The sequence below is a fragment of the Achroia grisella genome, unplaced genomic scaffold, assembly GCF_030625045.1.
Source record: "Achroia grisella isolate CSIRO2021 unplaced genomic scaffold, CSIRO_AGI_Agris_v1 utg970, whole genome shotgun sequence".
Classification (NCBI taxonomy): domain Eukaryota; kingdom Metazoa; phylum Arthropoda; class Insecta; order Lepidoptera; family Pyralidae; genus Achroia; species Achroia grisella.
Genome location: NW_026713076.1, coordinates 27586 through 50856, shown reverse-complemented (window position 1 = coordinate 50856; position 23271 = coordinate 27586). Strand labels below are relative to the sequence as shown.

General features: G+C 48.0%; 2 protein-coding genes and 1 pseudogene across 2 annotated transcripts; 2 read left to right on the top strand and 1 right to left on the bottom strand.

Moving 5' to 3' along the window:
• Positions 1 to 670: 670 nt before the first annotated feature.
• Positions 671 to 2770, top strand: LOC131854136 (putative nuclease HARBI1; annotated as a pseudogene).
• Positions 2771 to 2888: 118 nt separating this feature from the next.
• On the bottom strand, positions 2889 to 4605 carry LOC131854154 (uncharacterized). The gene is made up of 4 exons (XM_059205288.1): positions 4579 to 4605; positions 4323 to 4508; positions 4024 to 4209; positions 2889 to 3511 (listed from the first exon to the last, which is right to left on the bottom strand). The coding sequence occupies exons 2-4, from the start codon at positions 4506 to 4508 to the stop codon at positions 3287 to 3289; spliced, it is 597 nt and encodes a 198-aa protein (XP_059061271.1). The 5' UTR covers positions 4579 to 4605; the 3' UTR covers positions 2889 to 3286.
• Positions 4606 to 5134: 529 nt separating this feature from the next.
• On the top strand, positions 5135 to 23156 carry LOC131854140 (helicase domino). The gene is given in 18 exon segments (XM_059205272.1): positions 5135 to 5675; positions 7356 to 7579; positions 8403 to 8859; positions 8965 to 9105; positions 9345 to 10450; positions 10740 to 11057; positions 11780 to 12188; positions 12190 to 12461; positions 13072 to 13283; positions 13373 to 13854; positions 14177 to 14237; positions 14382 to 14596; positions 14678 to 14866; positions 16666 to 16704; positions 16788 to 17801; positions 18446 to 18610; positions 21437 to 21474; positions 21848 to 23156. Coding segments are annotated over 18 exon segments (6711 nt in total). The 5' UTR covers positions 5135 to 5615.
• Positions 23157 to 23271: the final 115 nt, after the last annotated feature.

Below are 23271 nucleotides of genomic sequence, written 5' to 3'. Positions count from 1 at the left end.
ATACAACACATAAACAGACTACCTTGAGAGCTAGGGATTCTTTATATTCGTCAATGTTTAAAAAAAGAAACCTGAAAAACATTGTTGTTTTGAACTAGACATTAGTGGAAAAATATTAAAATTTTAACACAAGGAAACTCAAATAATGGTTATTCCATTTGCCATTTCTTTTACAGCTCCAATAAATAATAAATAACCTAAAATATATATAGGTATATGTCTCATTCATTATTATTGTACATGGATAACACTATCGATGTTTTTAAGACCATTCATACTCGTTAACATAACATTGTAATGTACACATAACATTGTTAACGAGTATGAATGGGCTTAAAAACATCGATACCTGAGTGACTGAGGTACATTCGGTATTTATTTTCTAGGATCCAACAACCCTTTATATGTGAGGAAGGTTATTTTTACCAATGCGACAAGTGGCCACCTTGAAATGGCAATTTCCATTGTTATAATCATACAATTAAATTATTTATATATAATGGGTTACGATTTAATTATACAATTATTTATAGGCGAATGCAGCCTGCAACATAATAATAAAAGTTACAAGTTACAAACAATATAAAAGTTATATAAAAAAAATCTTAAAATAACTAATTTTATTATTATTATGGTTCAAAAGAAATCGTTACTATGAAACTGTAGGTCTACCACGAAGTGCAATTCCGAAATTTCGGATCGATATTTCGTGTGATTCGTACCATGAAAAACGTTCATTCCGAAATCGTGCCCGAAAACGGAGAATATCGTTTCGATCGTCCCAAATCGTACCATGAAGTATCCGTTCGTACGTGATTATGACGTTTTGACAGCACGTTTATCGTGATTTAAAGTGCGAAGTAGACGAAACCTAAATAGTTAACTTTTTACTTTCGTAAGTATGGATTTTACGTATATAAGTGCTGTAATATATAAAAAAGTGATTAATTAATAATTCAGTTAATGTGTTACAGTGAATAATGTGATAAAAGTTAAACTAATTAGTGTTTTTAAATATTATTGTGTTCAATGTAACCTACAACTTAGCATTACTTTATTTTGATTTAGTTTCATTATGCCAAGATTGGCTGGAATTTTAGAAGCCCTCAATGAAGAAGAAATTGAAAGACGCAGGTTTAAAAGAAAAATGCGTACTAGGTACCTCCAAAGATCCATTCCCGACTTCGAGTTTGTATCTAAATACAGACTCAGTCGGGAAGTCTTCGAGAATCTTTGTCAGTATGTGGTACGATTATTACCCCTGCCTAAAAATAGTCGAGCAATCGATCCAATAACCAAAGTAAGAACTTATGTACATTTTGTAGATGAAAAAATTTAGTATTTACCTATTATTTAGTATTCCCATATCTATTTTTTTTCAGATTCTCACTGCATTAAATTTTTATGCCAGTGGTAGCTACCAGGGTGCAGTCGGACAAAATTTAGACACCACTATGGCTCAGCAGTCTGTCTCAAACTGCATCAGGGATGTAACAGATGCCCTAAATACTAAGGAAATTTATAAGATTTCCTCAATCCAGGGAAGACAGGAACATATTGAAGAGAAAGTAAGTTTATGTATATTAAATATGATTAAGATTTAACTTTATAGAATTTTATGCTCTTTGTCGATTTATAATACATATACTATTAATTTAGTTCAGTCAACTATTTGTAGCTGTAAATTTATAAATGATATTGTTGTTAATTTCAGGAATCAGCATAAGTTAATTGATGTTTAAATAATCAGTAGTTTATATTTCTTTTTCAGTTTTGCTACACAGTATGGTATCCCTGGTGTTATAGGATGTATCGACAGCACCCATGTAGCTATAATTCGGCCAACAGTCAATGAAGAGAGATTTTTCAATAGAAAACATTACCACTCTTTAAATGTTCAAGTTGTAAGTACAGTATTTTATGTAAAATTTGCATAGTGTATAAATAATTCTCAAGTTATTCATATTTGTCACTATCTGCAAATATCTTTATAATGTTTGTCCTATTTTTTAGATTGCTGACAGTAATTTAAAAATTATGAATATTGACGCCTCTTATGGTGGTGCCACTCATGATGCATTCATTTGGGAGCATAACGAGATCAAAGATCATTTGGAGAGTCTTCAAGGAGAAACAACTTATTTGCTGGGTAAATAAATCGTAATTGTTAACTTTGTAGTTGTACTACATATAAAATTGGTGAACAAACAAGAATACAATGTTTTGTCATTCCTTTTCATTATTAGGATGTCATAAAAGATGATTATAGATTGTATTTCAGTATTTTTTATGTTAAATATTATTAGCTGATATTATATTGAATAGTCTATAAGCTATCAAGTGCATTTATCAAATTCCAAGTCTCACAGTTAAGTATGTTTTCTTTTCTTTCAGGTATATAAAGATTAGAAGAGAGCCATACATTCTATTTATGGTATGGGTTCGAGATAGTCATTACATCAAGGCTTTAAAGAATCAAATATCCTCACCGTTGCCTCACAGTACATTTATGAAATATTATGTATACAAGGAAAAACTTAGATAGTTTCAAGAAACTTAAAGACTGTACAAGTAGAAACTTATGCAATAAAAATATACTAATTTTACCTAAATGCTGTTAAAATTGATATTAAACAAATGTTATGTAAAAAAGCCTATTATAGGATAGATGAATTCATAGATGACAGCAATATAATAAGTTTATTTGAATAAATGATTTTCTATTCTATTCTATTAGAAGTTAAGGCATTACTTATTTACAAAATTAAAAACTTTTTACAATAAAATATTTTTATTTTATAATCACATATATGTAGGTATATATATATATATAGATAAAAATAAAATCAAAATTGTATATTAAACATTTTTTAAAATAACACTAATTATAAATGATTAAACATTCATTCAGAAAAATGTTGTATAAGTATATGCAAACTAAGTAGTGTAGTTCAAGGCGCATTAAATTAATGACCAGTAAAAAACTGTAGTTTAGTACTTTGTGTCTTTGTTAATACTTATATAAAGCTAAGTAACATTTTTATACTGATTATTTAACAAATCAACAAACTAACAGAATTCAACAAATCAACAATGATATATCTAAAGCTAACTAACTTTTTTATACTCATTATTTAACAAATCAACAAACTAACGTAATTCAACAAATCAACAATGATATATCTAAAGCTAAGTAACTTTTTTTATACTCATTATTTAACAAATCAACAAACTAACACAAATCTACATTAATCATGTCAAATTTAAAAAAAAAACAAAATTTCATCTATTCAGTCGTCTTAATTCTATTTGTAGACCATCCAATCGATCCCTTATTAATACATTTAATTCCTGGAGTGATTGGCGAATCAGCCCTGACTCTACCACCCGTCGATCCTCCGCTGCGATTCGCCGCTCCTCCATTTCGAACAAACGCCTGCGTACACTGCGAGGTCCAATGGCGTCTGCTCGACGGCGTCGTCGCTCTGGACGTGTAGTAGCCGTTGAAGTTCTAAAAAAGTTTTTTTTAAAATAATTATTATCATTATTGTTTTCGGTATGCATGATTGGTACTAATACCAGACTTGATGTCTAGGAATATACTAGTGATTAGGACTATAAGCCCCCATTACTAATAATCTTAATATTTACAGAAATATTTTCATATAACAATAATTTATTATGATATAAATTTTTTAATCAATAATAAGGTATAAGTAAGTGTTATTTATTAGTACTGTCTTATCTTTACTTCTTAGTTAACATTGAAAAACTGTATATATAAAAAGGTACCAACTCTGTCTCAACTCATATTTCTGCTATGAAGCAGCTGTTCTTGCATAGCTGTATTTCAGTCTGAAAGGTGGGAAAAAGCTATTTAGGTACCTTATATACAGAAATAAAAGGAATGGTAATGCATGAGGAATACTATGGAAGTCACCATGTATTTTGATGACATCCATTATGTTATATATGTCTAGAGATAACAGTTAGTACTATTTTAGTAATGGTTTTACAACATACCTCTGGAAATGCAGGAACATGTGCATCCGACTGAGGTTCTCCAAAGGCCTCTCCCATAATACCCAATATTCTGCACTGTATTGGGTTTAAAGGATCAGCAGATGATGGCCCTACCCCAGTGGCTGTGGCAGACCTTCGAGCAGCAGTAGCAGCTTTTTTAGTTAGATATTTTTTGTCAGCCCATACCTAAAATTTATAAAATTTATAAATTATCAGTATTGGAAAATTTTATTTAATAACAAAATTATTTAACATTTTAAATGCATATCACGTACTAAAATATCAAGAAAAGTGCTTACCTTCTGCCACTGCTTTACAGTTTTAGTGCATCCACCCAATGCATTGAGTTCGTCTGTGAGACGAACCCATAATTGGGTTGATCTTGTTCGCCCTTCTGCATTTCTACAGTGGCCACGAGCTAACTCCTGGTGCTCTGCTAGGAATGTTAGGAGTGTATGCACTTGTTCCACAGTGGGATTACTCATCTAAATGCATAAATACATTTGTTAGCGCTTGTCATAAATAGAAACTAATAAATAAAATCAAAGTTATTACATGTTCATTTTCATTGATGTTTAACGAACAAATTTAGCAATAAAAATCATTTAAAAACACTTGTGATGATAATTCTTAAGTTTATATATAAAAAAAATAAAAACAAAAATATTTGTAATACGCAGTAACGTTATTTTCAAATATAAATAGAGGTTTGACGTTTCCTTATGACATAAAATACTACTAATTTTATATTTTTATAATTTAAATAAATTTAAATATAAACGACTGTACATTTTATTTTATCCGGAGTATACCACTTTATTTTTTTCCTAATTTAAGAGTGTATAATAAAAGACCTCTCATCTTTCATTCGTTCACGATCATAGTCTATGGTACCCGTCCGAAATATCTTATTCCGAAGAAACTTCATGGTTCCTTTAAACTAGTATTTCGGTCGTCTTTCGTTTCGTTACGCGATAATCGGCAGTAACTTTCGTGGTAGACCTACTGTTATATTAAAGAAATAAAAAAGATCGGAAAATGAAGTTACTTGCCATAATATTAAAAATCGAATTTCCCCTTTTTTAATTTACATAACTGGCAACACCTCTAATTCACGACATTTGACAAAAGGCTACTAAGTTTGATGTTCGTTTTCATTATTTATCTTAAATAATAGTAACATTTCAAAAATATTGCAATAAAGTGATAGTGCAATTAATTGTATTTTTTAAGTATACTTCGTTAAAGCATGATGTGTAATAAAAATGCTAATAAATCTTGATTAATTTTGTGATACTTCTCAGCGTCACCGCAAACGATATCGTTAATATTTCAATATGGCCGCTCTATTGTATGTCTTTAATTATTTTGTTTACAGTGGATTCCGACTTTGTAATTCATGGACTATTTGTGACTATCAATCTGACCTCAAGCACTTAAAAAGTTCAAACAGTGATGCGTTTTTCTGCCTATGAATGTAATAGAAATAAATAAGGAAAATAAATTATTATGAAAATTGTGCAGTGCGGTGTAGTGATTGTTTACGATTTGTATATCGGAAAGACCAAATGTATTAATCGCGATGTCACAACATGAGCGATTGTGATGAGTCTGCAGCGTCTCTCTCACACGGCCCAACACTACGACTCATGGTTAGTAAGAACTCGGAGGTAATTGTTTATTTCTTTATGGATTAACTTAGTTAGGACCCTAGCCGGCGATCACCGACAACTCCATCTTATATCAGGTTAATGTACTACAACAAATCTTTACAAAAATTCAGGTAACTCAGATTTTTAACTTAATTGTTAGGATGTTGTCTATAGAATGAGTCCATGAGGAATAACAATAAAACTGGTGACAAATTAATGTATTTTGTCTAGTTCAGGATCTAGTGGTTTACTGTACCCAGTTTATGAAAGTTAACCATAGTGGGATCAAAAACTAGACCATTAGCCAGCTGTGGTACTACATTTTAAACTATCATCCTGGAGTTGAATACTGGATAATAAATTATTAACTTGGACATTATGAAATTAATAAAAATGCTAAATGATTTAAAAAAAATCCTTGTATAATAAAAGTAAAAAAAAAACTATCACTTCAAAATCACTCTTATGTAGTCTATTTTAAGGCATTGTATACTTCAGATACAAATATTATTTACTTTTATGACAATAGAAAAAACTCAATTACTGGAGTTTATTTTTCTGCCACCCACAATCACACACATAACAGGGAATATTCTGGTATAACTTGCCATACCGAGAATATTCAAATGTTACGGGGCGGCAGTAGCAACAAGAGACTATTAATTTCTTCTTTCACTTATATGTATTTTTCACTTTGAGCACTTAAACCGAACTGGTCTGTGCACACAATATGTTTTTATTTATTTATTTATTGCTTCTCACATGGTACATTATAGCTATTATTAATAAAAAATATATAAGACATGTGTACCCCGTAGGGGCACTGCAATTACATTATAACTATGTACAGGTAGGTACATTAGAGTAATTAGTTAAGTTCATAAATAGGCGTTATAATTTTTACAATGTCAATAAATTTATGAATAAATTAAATAATATAATAAATCGAACAATCAAATTATACAGAGTCACATATAATCAAATAAAATTATTATATTATACATTCATGAAATGATCAACTGTTAAGAACTCTGTAATACAGTAATAACATTTGTTTATTAAAATTGATTTTAATTTGCTTTTAATTTTCATTATTGTCATTCTTTTCAATTCGTGAAGGAGATTATTATATATATTTTTAGACATGTGTAACATTGTGTAACATGTGAAACATTGTTATGGCCCATTTGATGGTATGTGGTAGCCTTCGCATGTGAACATGAAGAGTATCTCAGTTATCAACATTGTCATGTGACACCCGCCATACACTTTGTATTGACATAGTGTAGGACTAAGATGTTAATGGACTAAGATTAAGAATTATGTCTTTTATCCTGTAATTTACACATTATGAGGGGGGCCCGTATTTGTACCCGTATTAATAAATACATACCCGTATAAACACAAACACACACAAGGGAAAAATATATATATTTCCCTTGTGTCACTTAAAATTACTTTAAACGGGTACTAATAACTTCCCGCTTTTAAACGGCAATACGTGGCAATCCTCGGATCGGGTACAAGTACCTACCCCGCTCATAATGCGTCAACTACCTTGCTACACTTTGAAAGAGCTTATCAAGCTGCTTGGCAGTTTAAGTAGCTGGGACTGATAACTTTTTTACAGTCCATCTCAGTCAAATCTAGTCTAATATATAAAAAAAACTATAATCGTAGGGTGTGGAACGCGTCGGGATTCCTGCCGGCGGAGGGGCGGGGGGCGGGGCGGGCGCGGGGGGCGGGGGCGGGGGCGGGGCCGCCGTCAATGGCGGCGCGGGCCTGCTGGAGCGCATTGAAGAGCCGCCGCGGAAGAGACCAAAGATATCCAGTGAAGAAGTGCACGCGCTACGCAAACATATACTTGAATGCGAGGCCTTGCGTCAGAGATCCATACGCGAAAGGTGAGTCGAGAGTTCCCGGGGTCTGTTTGTTGCTCGAAGATGCGGAGTAGCTCTCATATGGCCGCTCTCTTGAGAACAATGGTCACAGTCGTAGTTGACTTCAAAATAAATGGAGCAGAAATTATGTAATGCCGATATGTCCTGCATATGAAGGATAAAAAAGTAAAAACAATTAAAGATTGATGAAATAATACCATAATAAATTCTTCTTCTTCCTTCTTTGTCGATACCTCAAGGCTGAGGGTTGTGACCACCAGGAATGCTTATTCCAACCAAATCTCCAGGCATCTCTATCCTGTGCCAAGTGGACCCCCGACGGAACGAACGAATTCTCAAACAGAATCAGTCCAACGTGCAGGTGCCCTGCTCTGCCTCTTATTTTGTCCATGTGACCCACCATTATACATTTTTCCAAAATATCCTGTTTCTGACGGGTCACGTAGCCAAAAAAAAATAGACGCTGGAAGCACACAGTATAGAGCGGGACACTTCAATTTATGTGAAGTCCATATTGCACACTTACATGTACGATTTTACAAAGCAGATCGGCGACCTCCTCGTTTAATTTTATTTAAATAGTGTAGACAACACTACACTCAATAGTGAATCCTTCCAGCAATGGCATTTCTGAACCGGTGCGATATCGTAATTTTCAAGAAAAGTGCTTATTCCTTTTTAAAAGGCCAACAACGTACTTGCGATTCCCCTGGTGTTGCTCATGGGCGGCGGTAATCACTCACTATCAGGTGAGCCGCAAGCTCCTTTGTCTCCTGTTTAAAGGAAGGCGACAAGTTAGGAAATTTAGTTTTTTTTTTTATTTTAGGATAACAGAACACCTGAGCGAGCTGTACTTTCTTCAGGCGGGTGGCAACATGATGGATTACCTAGCGTGGCGCAAGCGGCCGCCCGCGCCGCAGCTGCTCGCCTTCCTGGACGCGCGCCGCCCCGCGCCCGCGCCCCCGCCCGCGCCCCCCGCGCCCCCCGCCCACGCTCCCGCCGCCCCCGACCCCGCCCCCGCCGCCCCCGCCACCGCGCCCGCGCCCCCCTCCGCTGCCGCCGCCGCCGCCGACGAGATGGTGGAGAAGGCCAAGCAGGAGGCGTACGTGGCGTCGCGCGTGGCCGAGCTGACGCGCGCCGGGCTCTGGACCGAGCGCCGCCTGCCGCGGGTCATGGAGCCGCCGCGCCCCAAGACGCACTGGGACTACCTCCTAGAGGAGATGGCCTGGCTCGCTCAGGACTTCGCCCACGAACGGAAGTGGAAGAAGCAGGCTGCGAAGAAGGTGAATCTCGTAGACCGACGGATAGAAACGCTCGTGCTGTTTAGATTGGTAGTTTTTTTTTATGATTCGACGCAAACGGTTTAACAAATATTTCGATGTGTTCAGTGTGCCCGCGCCGTCCAAAAATATTTCCAAGACAAGGCGACGGCGGCCCAGAAGGCGGAGAAAGCTCAGGAGTTGCAGTTGAGGAAGATCGCGGCCTTCGCTGCAAAAGAAATTAGAACGTTTTGGTCCAACGTCGAAAAGGTGAGTGGCGTTTTCTAGTTTCTTTTTTTTTATCACAATTTATTTTTATTTATTTATTTATTAAAGGAAAATCAAGGCTTTAAATCATTATACAAAGGTACTAAGTCTGTGTGTCCTGACAGAATCAATATATATTTTGTACAGTTTAAACTTAGGTAAACAAGGTTTTTCATTATAGAGTATAATCTAGGTGGTAGGGTACCACGAAATGATAATCGAAGAGCGTATAATCGGTACAGCTGGTGGAGTGGAAGCGCGTGCGGCGCGTGGAGCGCGCGCGCAAGGAGGCGCTGGACGAGCAGCTGAGCTACATCGTGGACCGCACCGAGCGCTACTCCCGGCAGCTGGCCGCCAACCTGCGCCGCCCGCAGCCCGACACGCCGCCCTCCGACGACGAGTTCGAGCCGCGCGGCGCCTCCGACGACGACGAGGAGACCATCGCCGCCGCCGAGCGCGAGGCCGGGCTCGACGCCGCCGACCACCGCGCCGAGCTGGACGCGCTGCAGCGGGAGTCTCACCTCGACCTCGGGGACCTGCTGCCGCCCGGCTACCTGCCCGCGCACTCCCCGCCGCCCTCCGACGCCGACCGCTCCTCGCCCGGCTCGCTCGGCGGCGACGCCGACGGGGACGCGGACGGGGACGCCGACGAGGACGCCTCCGACGACAGCGACGACGACGCCGACGACGACGACGGCGCCGCCGACGAGCCCGCGCTGGACGCGCTGGTGGCGGCGGACGCGGGGGGCGAGGCGGGCGGCGAGGCGGGGGGCGCGGGCGGCGAGCGGCGCGTGGAGGCGGCGGCGTCGCTGGCGGCGTCGCTGCAGCCCACGGGCACCACGCTGTCGTCGACGGCCGTGGGCACGCCCGTGCCGCGCCTGCTGCGCCACACGCTGCGCGAGTACCAGCACGTGGGGCTGCACTGGCTGGCCACCATGCACGCGCGCGGCCTCAACGGCATCCTCGCCGACGAGATGGGCCTCGGGAAGACCATCCAGACCATCGCGCTGCTGGCGCACCTGGCGCTCGAGCGGCACGACTGGGGCCCGCACCTGGTGGTGGCGCCCACCTCCGTCGTGCTCAACTGGGAGATGGAGTTCAAGAAGTGGTGCCCCGCCTTCAAGCTGCTCACCTACTACGGCACCATAAAGGAGCGCAAGCTCAAGCGTGTCGGCTGGACTAAAGTGAACTCGTTTCACGTGTGCATAACTTCATACAAACTCGTAGTGCAGGACCATCAAAGTTTTCGTAGGAAACGATGGAAATATCTCATACTCGATGAAGCTCAGAATATCAAAAACTTTAAATCACAAAGGTGGCAGATGTTGTTAAATTTCCAAACAGAGAGGTGAGTGAATTCTCTAATTTATTATATTTTCATTGATACAACTTGAAGTTTATGAATGGAAAGTTTATTAAGTTTATAGTAACTTCTTTTGAACAATCGAAATGGGAAACAAACTGACGGCCCGCCTGATGGTAAGCGGTGACTGTCGACTATATATAAAATATGAACAGACCTACAGACGTCCGTGTCACGTTATCGCGTGACGTCCGCGGTACTGTCGATCTGTTCACTGGTCAATGGCACCTATCGACCAAAAGACACGTAGTGATGCGAGCGTGCGGGTGCGCAGGCGGCTGCTGCTGACGGGCACGCCGCTGCAGAACAGCCTGCTGGAGCTGTGGTCGCTGATGCACTTCCTGATGCCGGACGTGTTCGCGTCGCACTCGGAGTTCCGCGAGTGGTTCGGGTCGGTGGCGGACATGGCGGAGGGCGCGCGCCACAACGAGGCGCTGGTGCGGCGCCTGCACGAGGTGCTGCGGCCCTTCCTGCTGCGGCGGCTCAAGGCGCACGTCGAGCGCCAGATGCCGCGCAAGTACGACCACGTGCTGCTCTGCAGGCTCGCGCGCCGCCAGCGCTGCCTCTACGACGACTTCATGGCGCGCGCCAAGTACGTACGCACATACATTCATGTAGTATAGCTAAACGGAGGCTAACTATATACGATTTGAATCAATAGAAGACCACACTAAACTACTAACAGTCTATCACAAATAACAACAGATTAATTTAGTTCAATTCGACAACACCCTAGACTAAAATCCTTCGAGACAAATTAAAGACGTTATCTCCACATAAGGCAGAAGAATACTCGTCTTCGAAAGTAACAGATACAGATGTATATAAAAGGAGGACCACATTACAGGATGTGGTAACTCAAAACGACAGATAACGAATGTTATAAAATCTGATAAAAGCTAATTGGCTAATCGCAGATAGATAAGAAAAAAATAAAAAAAAATTCGACACCACTAAAATTAGTATAAGAACAAGTAACGAATAATGAATTTATACAAACTGTATAAATCATTATTCGTTAGTTGGAGTTCAATAATAGATTATATGCTCCTTAAGCTGCAGAAATTGGTGTATTTTTGCAAAACTTAAAGTATATTATACGGATTTCGTAATTTGTAGGTCGTTTTAAATATCTTCGAAACGTAGCACGTAGGTTTACCTAGGGTTTCAACTGTATACAAAACGTGTAGTATCATATTTTTAAGGTTTTTGCTCGCCGAAAAAGACACCAGTCGAGCAGTAAAAAACCGAGTGCTTCGTGTAGCTTTCGTGACAATATTTATTATAAGGTCGCGGGTGTCGTTCCGTCGACAGGACCAAGGAGAGCCTCGCGTCCGGCAACCTGCTGAGCGTGATCAACGTGCTGATGCAGCTGCGCAAGGTGTGCAACCACCCGGACCTGTTCGAGCCGCGGCCGGTGTCGTCGCCGCTGCAGCTGGCGCCGCTCGCGTACCGCGTGCCCGCGCTGGCGCTGCTCGCGGGCGTGGCCGGCCGCGCGCGCCGCGCCGCGCGCCTCGGCGGCGACCTCGCCTCGCTCGAGGCCTCCGCCGCCGGCGCCTTCGCCGCGCACCGCGCCCGCCACCTGCGGCCCCCGCGCCGCCTCCTCGAGGACGCCGCCGCCCGCGCCGCCGCCGCGCCGCGCCCCCCGCCCGCCGCGCTGCGCCTGCACCTGCGGCTCGTGCCGCGCGCCGCGCCGCCGCCCGCCGCGCCCGCCGCGCCCGCGCCCCGCGCCGCGCCCCGCGCCCGCCGCGCCCGCGCCCGCGCCCGCCGCCGCCCCGCCCGCGCCCCCGCCGCCGCCCGCCTCGCAGGCCGCGCGCCGGCTGGCGGCGCGGCGCCGCGCGGCCCTGCGCCGGCTGGCGGCCGTCAACGAGCGGCGCTGCTGGCGCCTGCCGCTGTACGGCGCCGACCTGCGCGCCGCCGTGCGGGCGCCCACCGAGCCCGTGCCGCCGCCCGACCTGGCGACGCTGCTCGCGCGCCTCCACGACACCATCGACAGGTGAGCGCCGCACTACGGCCGTATCGTATCCTAACAGACGAGACAGACGACCTGATGCATGATATATCTTACTAATATTTTCTTTGGAACTAATACTTATCGCGAATTATTTTTCTTTATTACATTTTATTCATTTGTCCATCAATAAATAAAAAATCTCGCATTTATGCTAGCAAAGAACTACTTGTTACCGTTACGTCAGTCTTCTTAGTCCTCTTTTTGCATCATGTGTGAACATATTTACCAATTGAGCCACAACATTGAGCCATGCTTAACAAAGCCATCTGTGAATTTCTTTCAATGTTAGTCTATAACTCTTTAGACCTAACACCAAAGTTTTCAATAAAAATGGAATAACGGAAACAGAATATACCAGGACAAAGTGGATTTATTTGCAGACCATTTAACAAGCATTTTTAAATGGAATGAAGTACCAGACAACGCTTTAGAAAAATATATTGTCCCAGTTCTGAAACACAAGACCTTTTTTTAAACTTACTAAAGCACTCTGTCGGGCATGAGGCGTGTCGTGTAAACGCCGCTACTTATAGTCGCGCGACGGTGTTAGTGAATGTGGTGCGTGTGTGTATGTGCGTGGGTGTTGTCGCAGGTTCAGCGTGTGCTGGCGGGCGGCGCGCGCGGCGGGCCCGCGGCTGGAGGCGGGCGCGGGGCGCGGGGCGCGGGCCTGGCGCCGCGCCGCCGCCGCCGCCGACTGCGGCGCCGCCGCCCGCGCCGCCGGGGACCTGCTCGCGCTGCTGCACGCGCCCGCAGAGCGGCAGGCCGTCGCCTTCCCGCACCCGCGCCTCCTGCAGTACGACTGCGGTCGGTGACGCTTCGACGCTATAGCTTTTATTTTCATTTCGGTCGTTCTTTGCCCGTGACCGTGACCTTTGACCCCCTTTCGGCGACAGGCAAGCTGCAGACTCTGGACGGGCTGCTGCGGCGGTTGCGCGCAGGCGGGCACCGCGTGCTGATCTTCACGCAGATGACGCGCGTGCTGGACGTGCTGGAGGCGTTCCTGTCGATGCACGGGCACACGTACCTGCGGCTGGACGGCAGCACGCGCGTGGACCTGCGCCAGCCGCTCGTGGACCGGTTCAACTCGGACGCGCGCATCTTCGCGTTCATCCTGTCGACGCGCAGCGGCGGCGTCGGCCTCAACCTCACCGGCGCCGACTCGGTGGTGTTCTACGACTCGGACTGGAACCCCACCATGGACGCGCAGGCGCAGGACCGCTGCCACCGCATCGGGCAGACGCGCGACGTGCACGTGTACCGGCTCGTCACCGCCGCCACCGTCGAGGAGAACATCCTGCGCAAGGCCGACCAGAAGCGCGCGCTCGGACACCTCGCCATCGAGGGCGGCCACTTCACCACCTCCTACCTGCGAGCGGTGAGTCCGCGCCCACACTCATACACCTGCACCATCGTTTATTATTAATAGCTCCAATGAGATTCTTAACTATTATTAATAAGATTATTATATTATTAAGAAGGAAAAAAATCATTTGTGAACTCAGGTATAGCTGTAAAAGAGAATGTATCGCTGCATACAATGTGAATCTCGAACTTCTTTGTCAAATAATATATTAATTAATTTTATGTCTATTTGGATAGTTATTAAAGCGTAATTTAAGTTGATAATATAATTTTATGTGTAGTAGCTCTATTTCAAACAAAAAATACTGAATTGTAAAAAATTATCGTCCTTGCAGTCTAATATCAAGGAACTATTTGACGCGGACGCGGAGGCGGAGAGCGGCGGCGGCGGCGGCGGCGGCGGCGGCGGCGGCGGCGGCGGCGGCGGCGGCGGCGGCGGCGGCGGCGGCGGCGGCGGCGGCGGCGGCGGCGGCGGCGGCGGCGGCGGCGGCGGCGGCGGCGGCGGCGGCGGCGGCACGGCGGCCGGCGACAACGAAACAGACGCGGCCGACGGCGGCGAGCTGGAGACCGCGCTGGCCGCCGCCGAGGACGAGGCGGACGCGGCCGCCGCCGCCGCCGCCCGCACCGAGGCGCAGGGGGACCTCGCGGAGTTCGACGAGACGCTGCCCCTCGACGACGAGCCCGCCCCCGCCCCCACCCCCGCCGACGCCGCCGCGGACAAGGACGCCGGCGACCTCGCCGCGCTCATGAAGCAGGTGCGCGCAGCCCCCGTTCCCTCTCCCGCCCTACGCCGCCCGTCGACGTCCCGCACTCACCGCCGCCCCCTCGGTCCGCAGCTCACGCCGATAGAGAAGTACGCGATGCGGCTGGTGGAGAGCAGCGACGCGGCCGGCGAGGCGGAGCGCGCCGCGCTCGGAGAGATGCGGCGGCAGCTGCGCGAGTGGGAGGACGCGCGGCGACAGCTGCGAGACGAGCGGCCAGCGGAGCCCGAGCTGACGTACGCGCGGGACGAGGCGCGCGGCAAGGTGCGTGGCCGCCGACGGGCGCCGCCGCCGCCGCCCGCGCCCCCGCCCCCGCCCCCGCCCCCGTCGCCGCCCCCGCCCCCGTCGCCGCCGCCGTCGCCGCCGCCGCGCACGCGCTCCCGCGGCGGGGTGCACATCGACCTGTGGACGCTGGACGCGGGCGCGGCGCGGCGGCGCGCGCTGCGCAACGGCACGCTGGACGGGTGGCTCGCGGCCGGCGCGCGGGCCCGCCCCCGGCCCCGGCCCCGGCCCCGGCCCCGCCCCAGCCCTGGGGACCTCAATAAATGATTCGATGCTACATCTGCGTTTTTATATTCCTGACGTTCGACGGAGCCGCTCGTTCTCGTCCGTAAATGCTTGACTCTCACCGTCTGTGGGCCTCGAGCCCCCGCGAGCCTCCCGCGAGCCGTCGGCCCGAACGTCAGGGATGTAAGATCGGCAAGCATTTACGGGCGGGGCCGAGCGCCGATACCCTCCTCCTCCCCTCCCCCCCCCCCCCTCCCGCTCCACCCCCGCTCCCCTCCCACCACCCCGCCGCGTGTACGAGCGGTCCGCACCGGCGAAGCGACCGAGACGTTATGACGATATTATGATACACGTTAGCTCACCTGAGACATGATCCTGAACCTTTTAACATACTATTGATATCAACACACTATTAGTAAAAAATAAATAGTAAATGTTGCTTGAGAGAACTCTAAAGAACAATAACGAGAACTTTACTGAGTTTGTAATTATGAAAACTGTAACTGCAATGCAGATACTTTAATGAGTTTACGAAACTTTTAAACAATCCTCACACTGATCACAAACTAATATCTAGTTTGCATTTTATGAAACATCAATCAAATGGCGCCATTATCAATGACTGCACGCGTGGCGTAATAACAATAATAATAGTAGCCTCTTGTATTATAGAAACTGATTATAAATGGCACATCTAGTTAGTGTATTCAGAAACAGTAGTTAGTATCGGTTGGTACGTAAAGAACGCGTCCTATTGCCCGTACACGCAGACATACCATCCAACAGTAACAACTAATATTTGAAGGCCACTGTTGAACTCAGCGTCGCAGTTGGTCGCCGAACAGTCAACACTATGCTTCCAAACTACATATATCCGAACTCTTCAATTGTCTCGTTCAAAGGCGAAACACATTACAACAGTTAGTAGAAATTGATCAACAATAGAGAAGGTAGTCGCTAGGTACGCTAGCTGTAGCGGTGGTCAGGTTGCACTGAATATATGTGATCTTAGGTAACGAGGTTAGAAAGTTTCAATAAACGAAGTGAGTGTTACTAGTTATTGTTACACTACACCACCCACAAAGAAATCTTGTCTGGTTTCGTAGCTCCTATTTGAAGAGTCATCCACTTGTCCGGGAACGGTCGTCTACGAAAAAGTTTGAGAGTCACAAATTAAGCTACACGTATCTGCGACTCTGGTCTAAACGTGGCCGGTCATAGAGACGTCAGTGGTCACGACTGTTATCAAAGGTGGTGGTATCGTCATTTGTACGTGTGGTGTACGCGACTCTGGACGTGACGAACTCTCACGTTCACAGGGTACAACTGAAACCAACATAGCGGGGGAGATTTTCCCTTTGTCTCTGATTAATTTTTGATATTCAAATTTGAACGCATACGTCCTTTACGGGTGTAAGTAGAGTGTAGTAAACGGCTAGGCGACGACGCTCTCGAAATTAATTGTGAGTATCAAAGTGATAGATAATAAGAGATTCTATATCGGATCGACGGGTTAACTTAATACGCGTAGAGTTCATCGTTCATTATCTTCCCAGGTGTGGGTGAGCGACACGGGAGACGGCGAGACGATGCCGGTGAGTATCCGACCGGGCGGCCGCAGCGCGATCCGCAGCACCCCACAGGGTCTGACGGGCACTGACGATTCCTCCCGCCGCAGATGTGGTGCCCGCCCACGCCGCCCTCGGGCGACGGCGACGTGTACTGCGAGAGCTGGGCGCGCGCGCTGTACCGGCGCGGCGCCGCCGACGAGGCGCTGCTGCCGGGCGTGTGCCGCCGCGAGCCGCGCGCGCCCCGCTCCCCGCGCCGCCGCCCGCCGCCCCGCGCGCCCCTCGCGCCGCCCTCGCTGTTCGAGCGCGGCGGCGCCCGGCCGCGGCCGCGCGCGCGCCCGCCCGCCGCCGCGCCGCCCGCGCCGCTCGACTGGCCCGCCGCCGACGACGCCGCCCTGCGCCGCGCGCTGCGCCTGCAGCGCCTGCCGCCCGAGCCGCCCGCCGCGCGCGCGCCCAACTGGGACTGGGTCGCGGACGCGCTGGCCGACGTCGCGCGCGCCTACCGCTCGCCGCGCGCCGCGCGCGACCGCCACGACGCGCTCGCCGACCCCGAGCGCGCGCGCCGCAAGCACCGCCGCGCCGCCGCGCGCCGCCGCCACGACGACGACGCGCCGCGCCCGCCCCTCCCGCGCCTCGACGCCCTCCTCCACGCCGCCGAGCGCCGCCGCGACGCGCCCAAGCGCCGCCTCGAGGACCCGCCCCACGCCAACCCCAAGCACGCCGCGCTGCTCGCCGACCACGGCATCGACTACGACGCGCCGCCCACGCCCATGGAGGTCGCCTCGCGCCGCGCCGAGCGCATCGCCAAGGAGAAGCTGAAGGCCGGCGCGCCCCCGCCCGCCGCCTCCGCCGCCGCCGCCGCCGCCCCCGCGCCCCAGCGCATCGTGGTGGCCACGCATGCGGCGCCGCTCCCCAAAGCGGACGCGAGCCGCCGGCCGCGCGCGCCCGCCGCCGCCCCCGGCGCCCCCTCCCCCGCCCCCGCGGCCGACAAGCCTCGCCTGGCGGCGCCGGTGGCCGTCGCCACGGTGACCGGCGCGGCGCCGCTCCTCTACCGGCAGCAGCAGGCGCTGGCGACCCGACACCACCTCAAAATATTACATCACGCGAGCGTGCCGCACACTCAGGTCAGTAGTCGTCGATGTTTGTGTTTAGTTCTATAACGTGTACAGTCGGACGGTACTTCGAAGTCGAAACTCTTTAAAAAATTAACTTGTGTCACTCACAGAAAAATATTAAAGGGATTTCAACGACTTGACTATTTAATTAAAATCATTTATAAACAAATATGGACATCACGTTACCATATAATTGCAGAAATATTACCTTGAAATAGAAATGATCAGTGTGCTCCCTCTGATATGATTAAGTGCAATGATGACTGGCTCATCCATCATACTCGTGATCGGATGCTGCTTGTGCCCCACTGTTCTGTTCGGGTTATTAACATTGATTAGACAATTTGCTTGTCTAATAGTGTATGCTGGTGACTCTATTCTTTCAAATTTCAATTAAAAATAAATCTATACTAATATATTGTATTGTATAAACATGTACAACATTTATTTGGAAAGAATAAGCTTAGTTTCTGGAAGAAGAAGAGTAGAACTGCTCGTCATCTCGAAATCGGAGTCGTCAGTTCGGAATGAACTGACGGTAGATTTGACATATCATAAGAGTCTGTATAGACCTACATGAATAACGATATTTTGAATTGGAATACAATTTATTTCATATTTTTTGTTTATCGATGGATTGTTCGTGCCCGCAGGCCGGCGCGGAAGTAGGCGGCGCGGCGCTACGTGCGCTGCAGCTGCAGCAGCTGCCGCGGCGCGCGCCCCCCGCGCACCCCGCACACCCCGCCACGGCCCCCGCCGCGGCCGCGCGCCCCGCGCACGTGCTCGTGACGCACCTGGCCGCCGCCGCCGCCGCCGCCGCCCCCGCCCCCGCCCCCGCCGCGCCCGCCGCACCCCCGCGCCCGCCCGACGCCAGGCAATGAGCCGCCCGCCGCACGCCGGTCCATCTTGCTCCTTCCATCGAAGGAATCATCTTACGGAAAATCGTGAACCGCCGCGCGTGTTGATGTTATGTAGAGAGATGGAAATGTATTGATGTTGAAGAAATGTATTACATAATCGACTGTATCGACTCATTAATATCTGTATTTTATTTAATACACTGTGTACCTAGTATTGATTACGTGCAGCAGTACCGGGTACATACTGTATGCATAATTCCTAAACTTACCTACTAAACCTAGAGACTTGTGCGGGTGGCATTAAGTCGACCCCATATATTTTTTTTTCTACCGAACCCCTTTCATTCGTCCTCGAGAACGATTTACGGCTGCCAAATTACAGAGTACAAAGAAGAAACAAATCTGAACCAGGATGCTGAAATTAAATTTGTCTTATGTGGTTTACTCGATGATATGATCCGCTATGTAATTACACCCGACAACTGTTATATCTAAGTAATGATCAAAGTAGAGTAGAAACCATCAGCAGTTTCACAGTTACTAGTTTACGAGTACAACGCATAAAGCAGAGGTCCTATTACATCCGGCGATATCGTAGGGAGACCCGCGACTATAATATTGGAATCAGCATTCGTTTTCACCATAAAGACATGTTTAACTAGCAACTTAGCTGAGGTAATTTGGAGGAGGAAAAAAATCCATAAAAAATAATAATTGTTTAAAGAGTGTTAGAAGTGTAACGCAAGTTTAATTCTAGATGGTGTTGATGATGATGATGATGATGCTGTTATAAAAGTAAAACACTAGCGTGTTTTCATTTTGTGCAAAAACAGTTGGGGTGTTGTTATGTTTTGAATAAATGTTAGAATTACGTACGGTTCTGTCGACCTAACCGTACCGTATCGTAAACGACCAATAAACCGTATATACAGACACAAGTGTTTGGTTTATAGTATTCTTGGTACTTGAATGTTTTGCATGGTCCTTCGAGCCGGATCGGGCATACGTTTCTGATAGACGTTTGAATATTGATACAATGGAAATAATATATATATAATAAATAGTTGAATTGTAACCGAACAAACAACAGAATGGTTAACAGGTACTGTACATTTTCTTATGGATGATAATGGAATGGAGTTTACGCTGACGGGGCACCAGAGCATAAGGTGAGGTCAGGTAGTCCATCATTATATATTCACCAGAAATTTCTCACGATGGTTTTCAGTGGGAACTGCGTGAAGGTTAATAGGACATGGTATGTGATGGTGATGATGATTACACACTGTGACACCCGTGGTAATGTTCTCGCAATGATTACATTTCCCGTCTTGTGAGCTGTAGCATTCTTTGATAGATGATAAGAAATTCGTATTTTTTAGAGTCGATTCGATGTTACTACTACTTCGTTATTTTTTTTTTTTTTATTAGGTCTACAAAACTGGATGTCTTACATAGTACATAACTTAATACACATAAAACAAACTATTTAAGTAACACATCCTTCTAGATGTAGACACAGCATGCATAACTTAATTTTTACACACACAAAATGACACTATACAATAATAATTTGCATTAATAGAGAATTATTTTATAAAGCTTTCTTGTATTTCAAGAAAATTACAATTTAATGTCCGTTTAATATTACTGACTGATGCACCGAAAATATCAAATATGTGTCTGACATTATTATAATTCTCACACATTCGATATACCGGGGAGTATTTGCCATAGTTAGTTCTACACTTGGGGAGATTAAAAGTTTTTCTATTAAGCAGTCTGCTACATGATCGTGGAACTAATATACCAATATTTTGTAGAATATCAGGGCACTCGACTATTCCGTGTAAGATTTTATATAAAAGTACCAATTCAGATGTTTCCCGACGTCTTGAAAGGGATATAATTCCATAATATTTGAGTCTAGAATTATACGAGGTAAGATGTTTACATTGATTATCCGAAAAAGCAAGATGGTAAAGAATTCTTTTTTGTACTTTCTCTAATCTCACATTGTGAACCTGGTAGTTAGGATCCAAACGGGGCTACAATATTCAAGAATACTCCGTACAAAACTATTATAAAGCAGAATGGCTATTTCAGAGCATTTGAAAAAATTATTTTGTCGTATTATAAAACCTGTAAGTTTAATATCTCTAGTTACTATTGCACTTATATGTTCGCGGTAGTCTAGTTTTTTGTCTAGTATCACTCCCAAGTCATTCAGCTGAGATACTTCTTTAAGTTGAACGCCATTAATGTTATAAAAGGCTTCTATTGGCTTTCTTTTTCGCGAAAATTTGATATGTGCACATTTAGATACGTTGAGAACCATGTTATTGCAAGTACACCAATCAGAGACAGCATTAATGTCGTTTTGTAGGCATTTGATATCGTCCACCGATTTAATGATTCTATAGATTTTAAGATCGTCAGCGTAAAGCTTATATTGTGACGTAATGCATTCACTAAGATCATTAACGAAAATCAAAAAGAACAAAGGACCCAAATGGGAGCCTTGAGGAACGCCTGAAGGTACTACTCTTGATTTAGACTTGAATCCGCGTAGCATAACGAGTTGCGAACGGTTTCTTAGGTAGGAATCGCACCACCTCAACAAAGACCCACAGATACCAGCGTGTTCTAATTTATTAATGAGTATATCGTAGTTCACGACATCAAAAGCCTTGCTAAAGTCAGTGTAAATTGCGTGTACCTCATAACCCTCCTCAAGCGCAAGTAAAATATCGTTTGTGTAACTTAGTAAATTGGTTGTTGTAGATTTTCCTGGCAGAAAACCGTGTTGATGGGGATCTATGGTGTGTTTAAGGTGAAAGTATATTGTTTTCTGGATGAGGGATTCGAAAAGTTTGGGTATGGCTGAGAGTATTGAAATTGGCCTGTAGTTACTAATATCGTTTAGATCTTCCTTTTTGTGTATTGGGGTGATATGTGCTAGTTTCCATAGGACGGGGAAACATCCGTTTGATCCGTTCGTTATATGTATATAGAGCATATGAGGTTTAACGTTCAAGTAATACCTCGTATAGCATATTATTATATATATATATAGGTACAGTACATTGCAATGTATAGTAAATGAAAGTCTTCAAAAGAAATTACAGTCTTGTAGTTTTAATTAGTAAAGTACAGAAACAAACAATATACGCGCGTCACAGCGTGCGCGCGCAGGCGCAGGCGGCGGGTGGAGGTGGACGTGCACGAGGCGCAGCGCCGCCACCAGCCGCGTCACAGCGTGCGCGCGCAGGCGCAGGCGGGCGGCGGGTGGAGGTGGACGTGCACGAGGCGCAGCGCCGCCACCAGCCGCGTCACAGCGTGCGCGCGCAGGCGCAGGCGGGCGGCGGGTGGAGGTGGACGTGCACGAGGCGCAGCGCCGCCACCAGCCGCGTCACAGCGTGCGCGCGCAGGCGCAGGCGGGCGGCGGGTGGAGGTGGACGTGCACGAGGCGCAGCGCCGCCACCAGCCGCGTCACAGCGTGCGCGCGCAGGCGCAGGCGGGCGGCGGGTGGAGGTGGACGTGCACGAGGCGCAGCGCCGCCACCAGCCGCGTCACAGCGCGCGCGCAGGCGCAGGCGGGCGGCGGGTGCAGCTCGAGGCGCAGCGCCGCCACCAGCCGCGTCACAGCGTGCGCGCGCAGGCGCAGGCGGGCGGCGGGTGGAGGTGGACGTGCACGAGGCGCAGCGCCGCCACCAGCCGCGTCACAGCGTGCGCGCGCAGGCGCAGGCGGGCGGCGGGTGGAGGTGGACGTGCACGAGGCGCAGCGCCGCCACCAGCCGCGTCACAGCGTGCGCGCGCAGGCGCAGGCGGGCGGCGGGTGGAGGTGGACGTGCACGAGGCGCAGCGCCGCCACCAGCCGCGTCACAGCGTGCGCGCGCAGGCGCAGGCGGGCGGCGGGTGGAGGTGGACGTGCACGAGGCGCAGCGCCGCCACCAGCCGCGTCACAGCGTGCGCGCGCAGGCGCAGGCGGGCGGCGGGTGGAGGTGGACGTGCACGAGGCGCAGCGCCGCCACCAGCCGCGTCACAGCGTGCGCGCGCAGGCGCAGGCGGGCGGCGGGTGGAGGTGGACGTGCACGAGGCGCAGCGCCGCCACCAGCCGCGTCACAGCGTGCGCGCGCAGGCGCAGGCGGGCGGCGGGTGGAGGTGGACGTGCACGAGGCGCAGCGCCGCCACCAGCCGCGTCACAGCGTGCGCGCGCAGGCGCAGGCGGGCGGCGGGTGGAGGTGGACGTGCACGAGGCGCAGCGCCGCCACCAGCCGCGTCACAGCGTGCGCGCGCAGGCGCAGGCGGGCGGCGGGTGGAGGTGGACGTGCACGAGGCGCAGCGCCGCCACCAGCCGCGCCGCGGGCTCCAGTGCGTCGCCCAGCGCCAGCGCGGCCGGACGCAGCGCGCCCCGCGCCGCGCGCACCACGTGGCCCACGAACACCAGCACGGGGCGCACCGCCGCGTTGAACGCCAGCGACAGCGCCGGCTTCACCACGTAGTCCGACCACGACTGCACGCAGCCCGACACGACGCCACGCACCGCCACCAGCGCGCATCTGCACCCACCGCACCCCACATATTATACTGTGCCACTGATATGCGACCGACACGTAG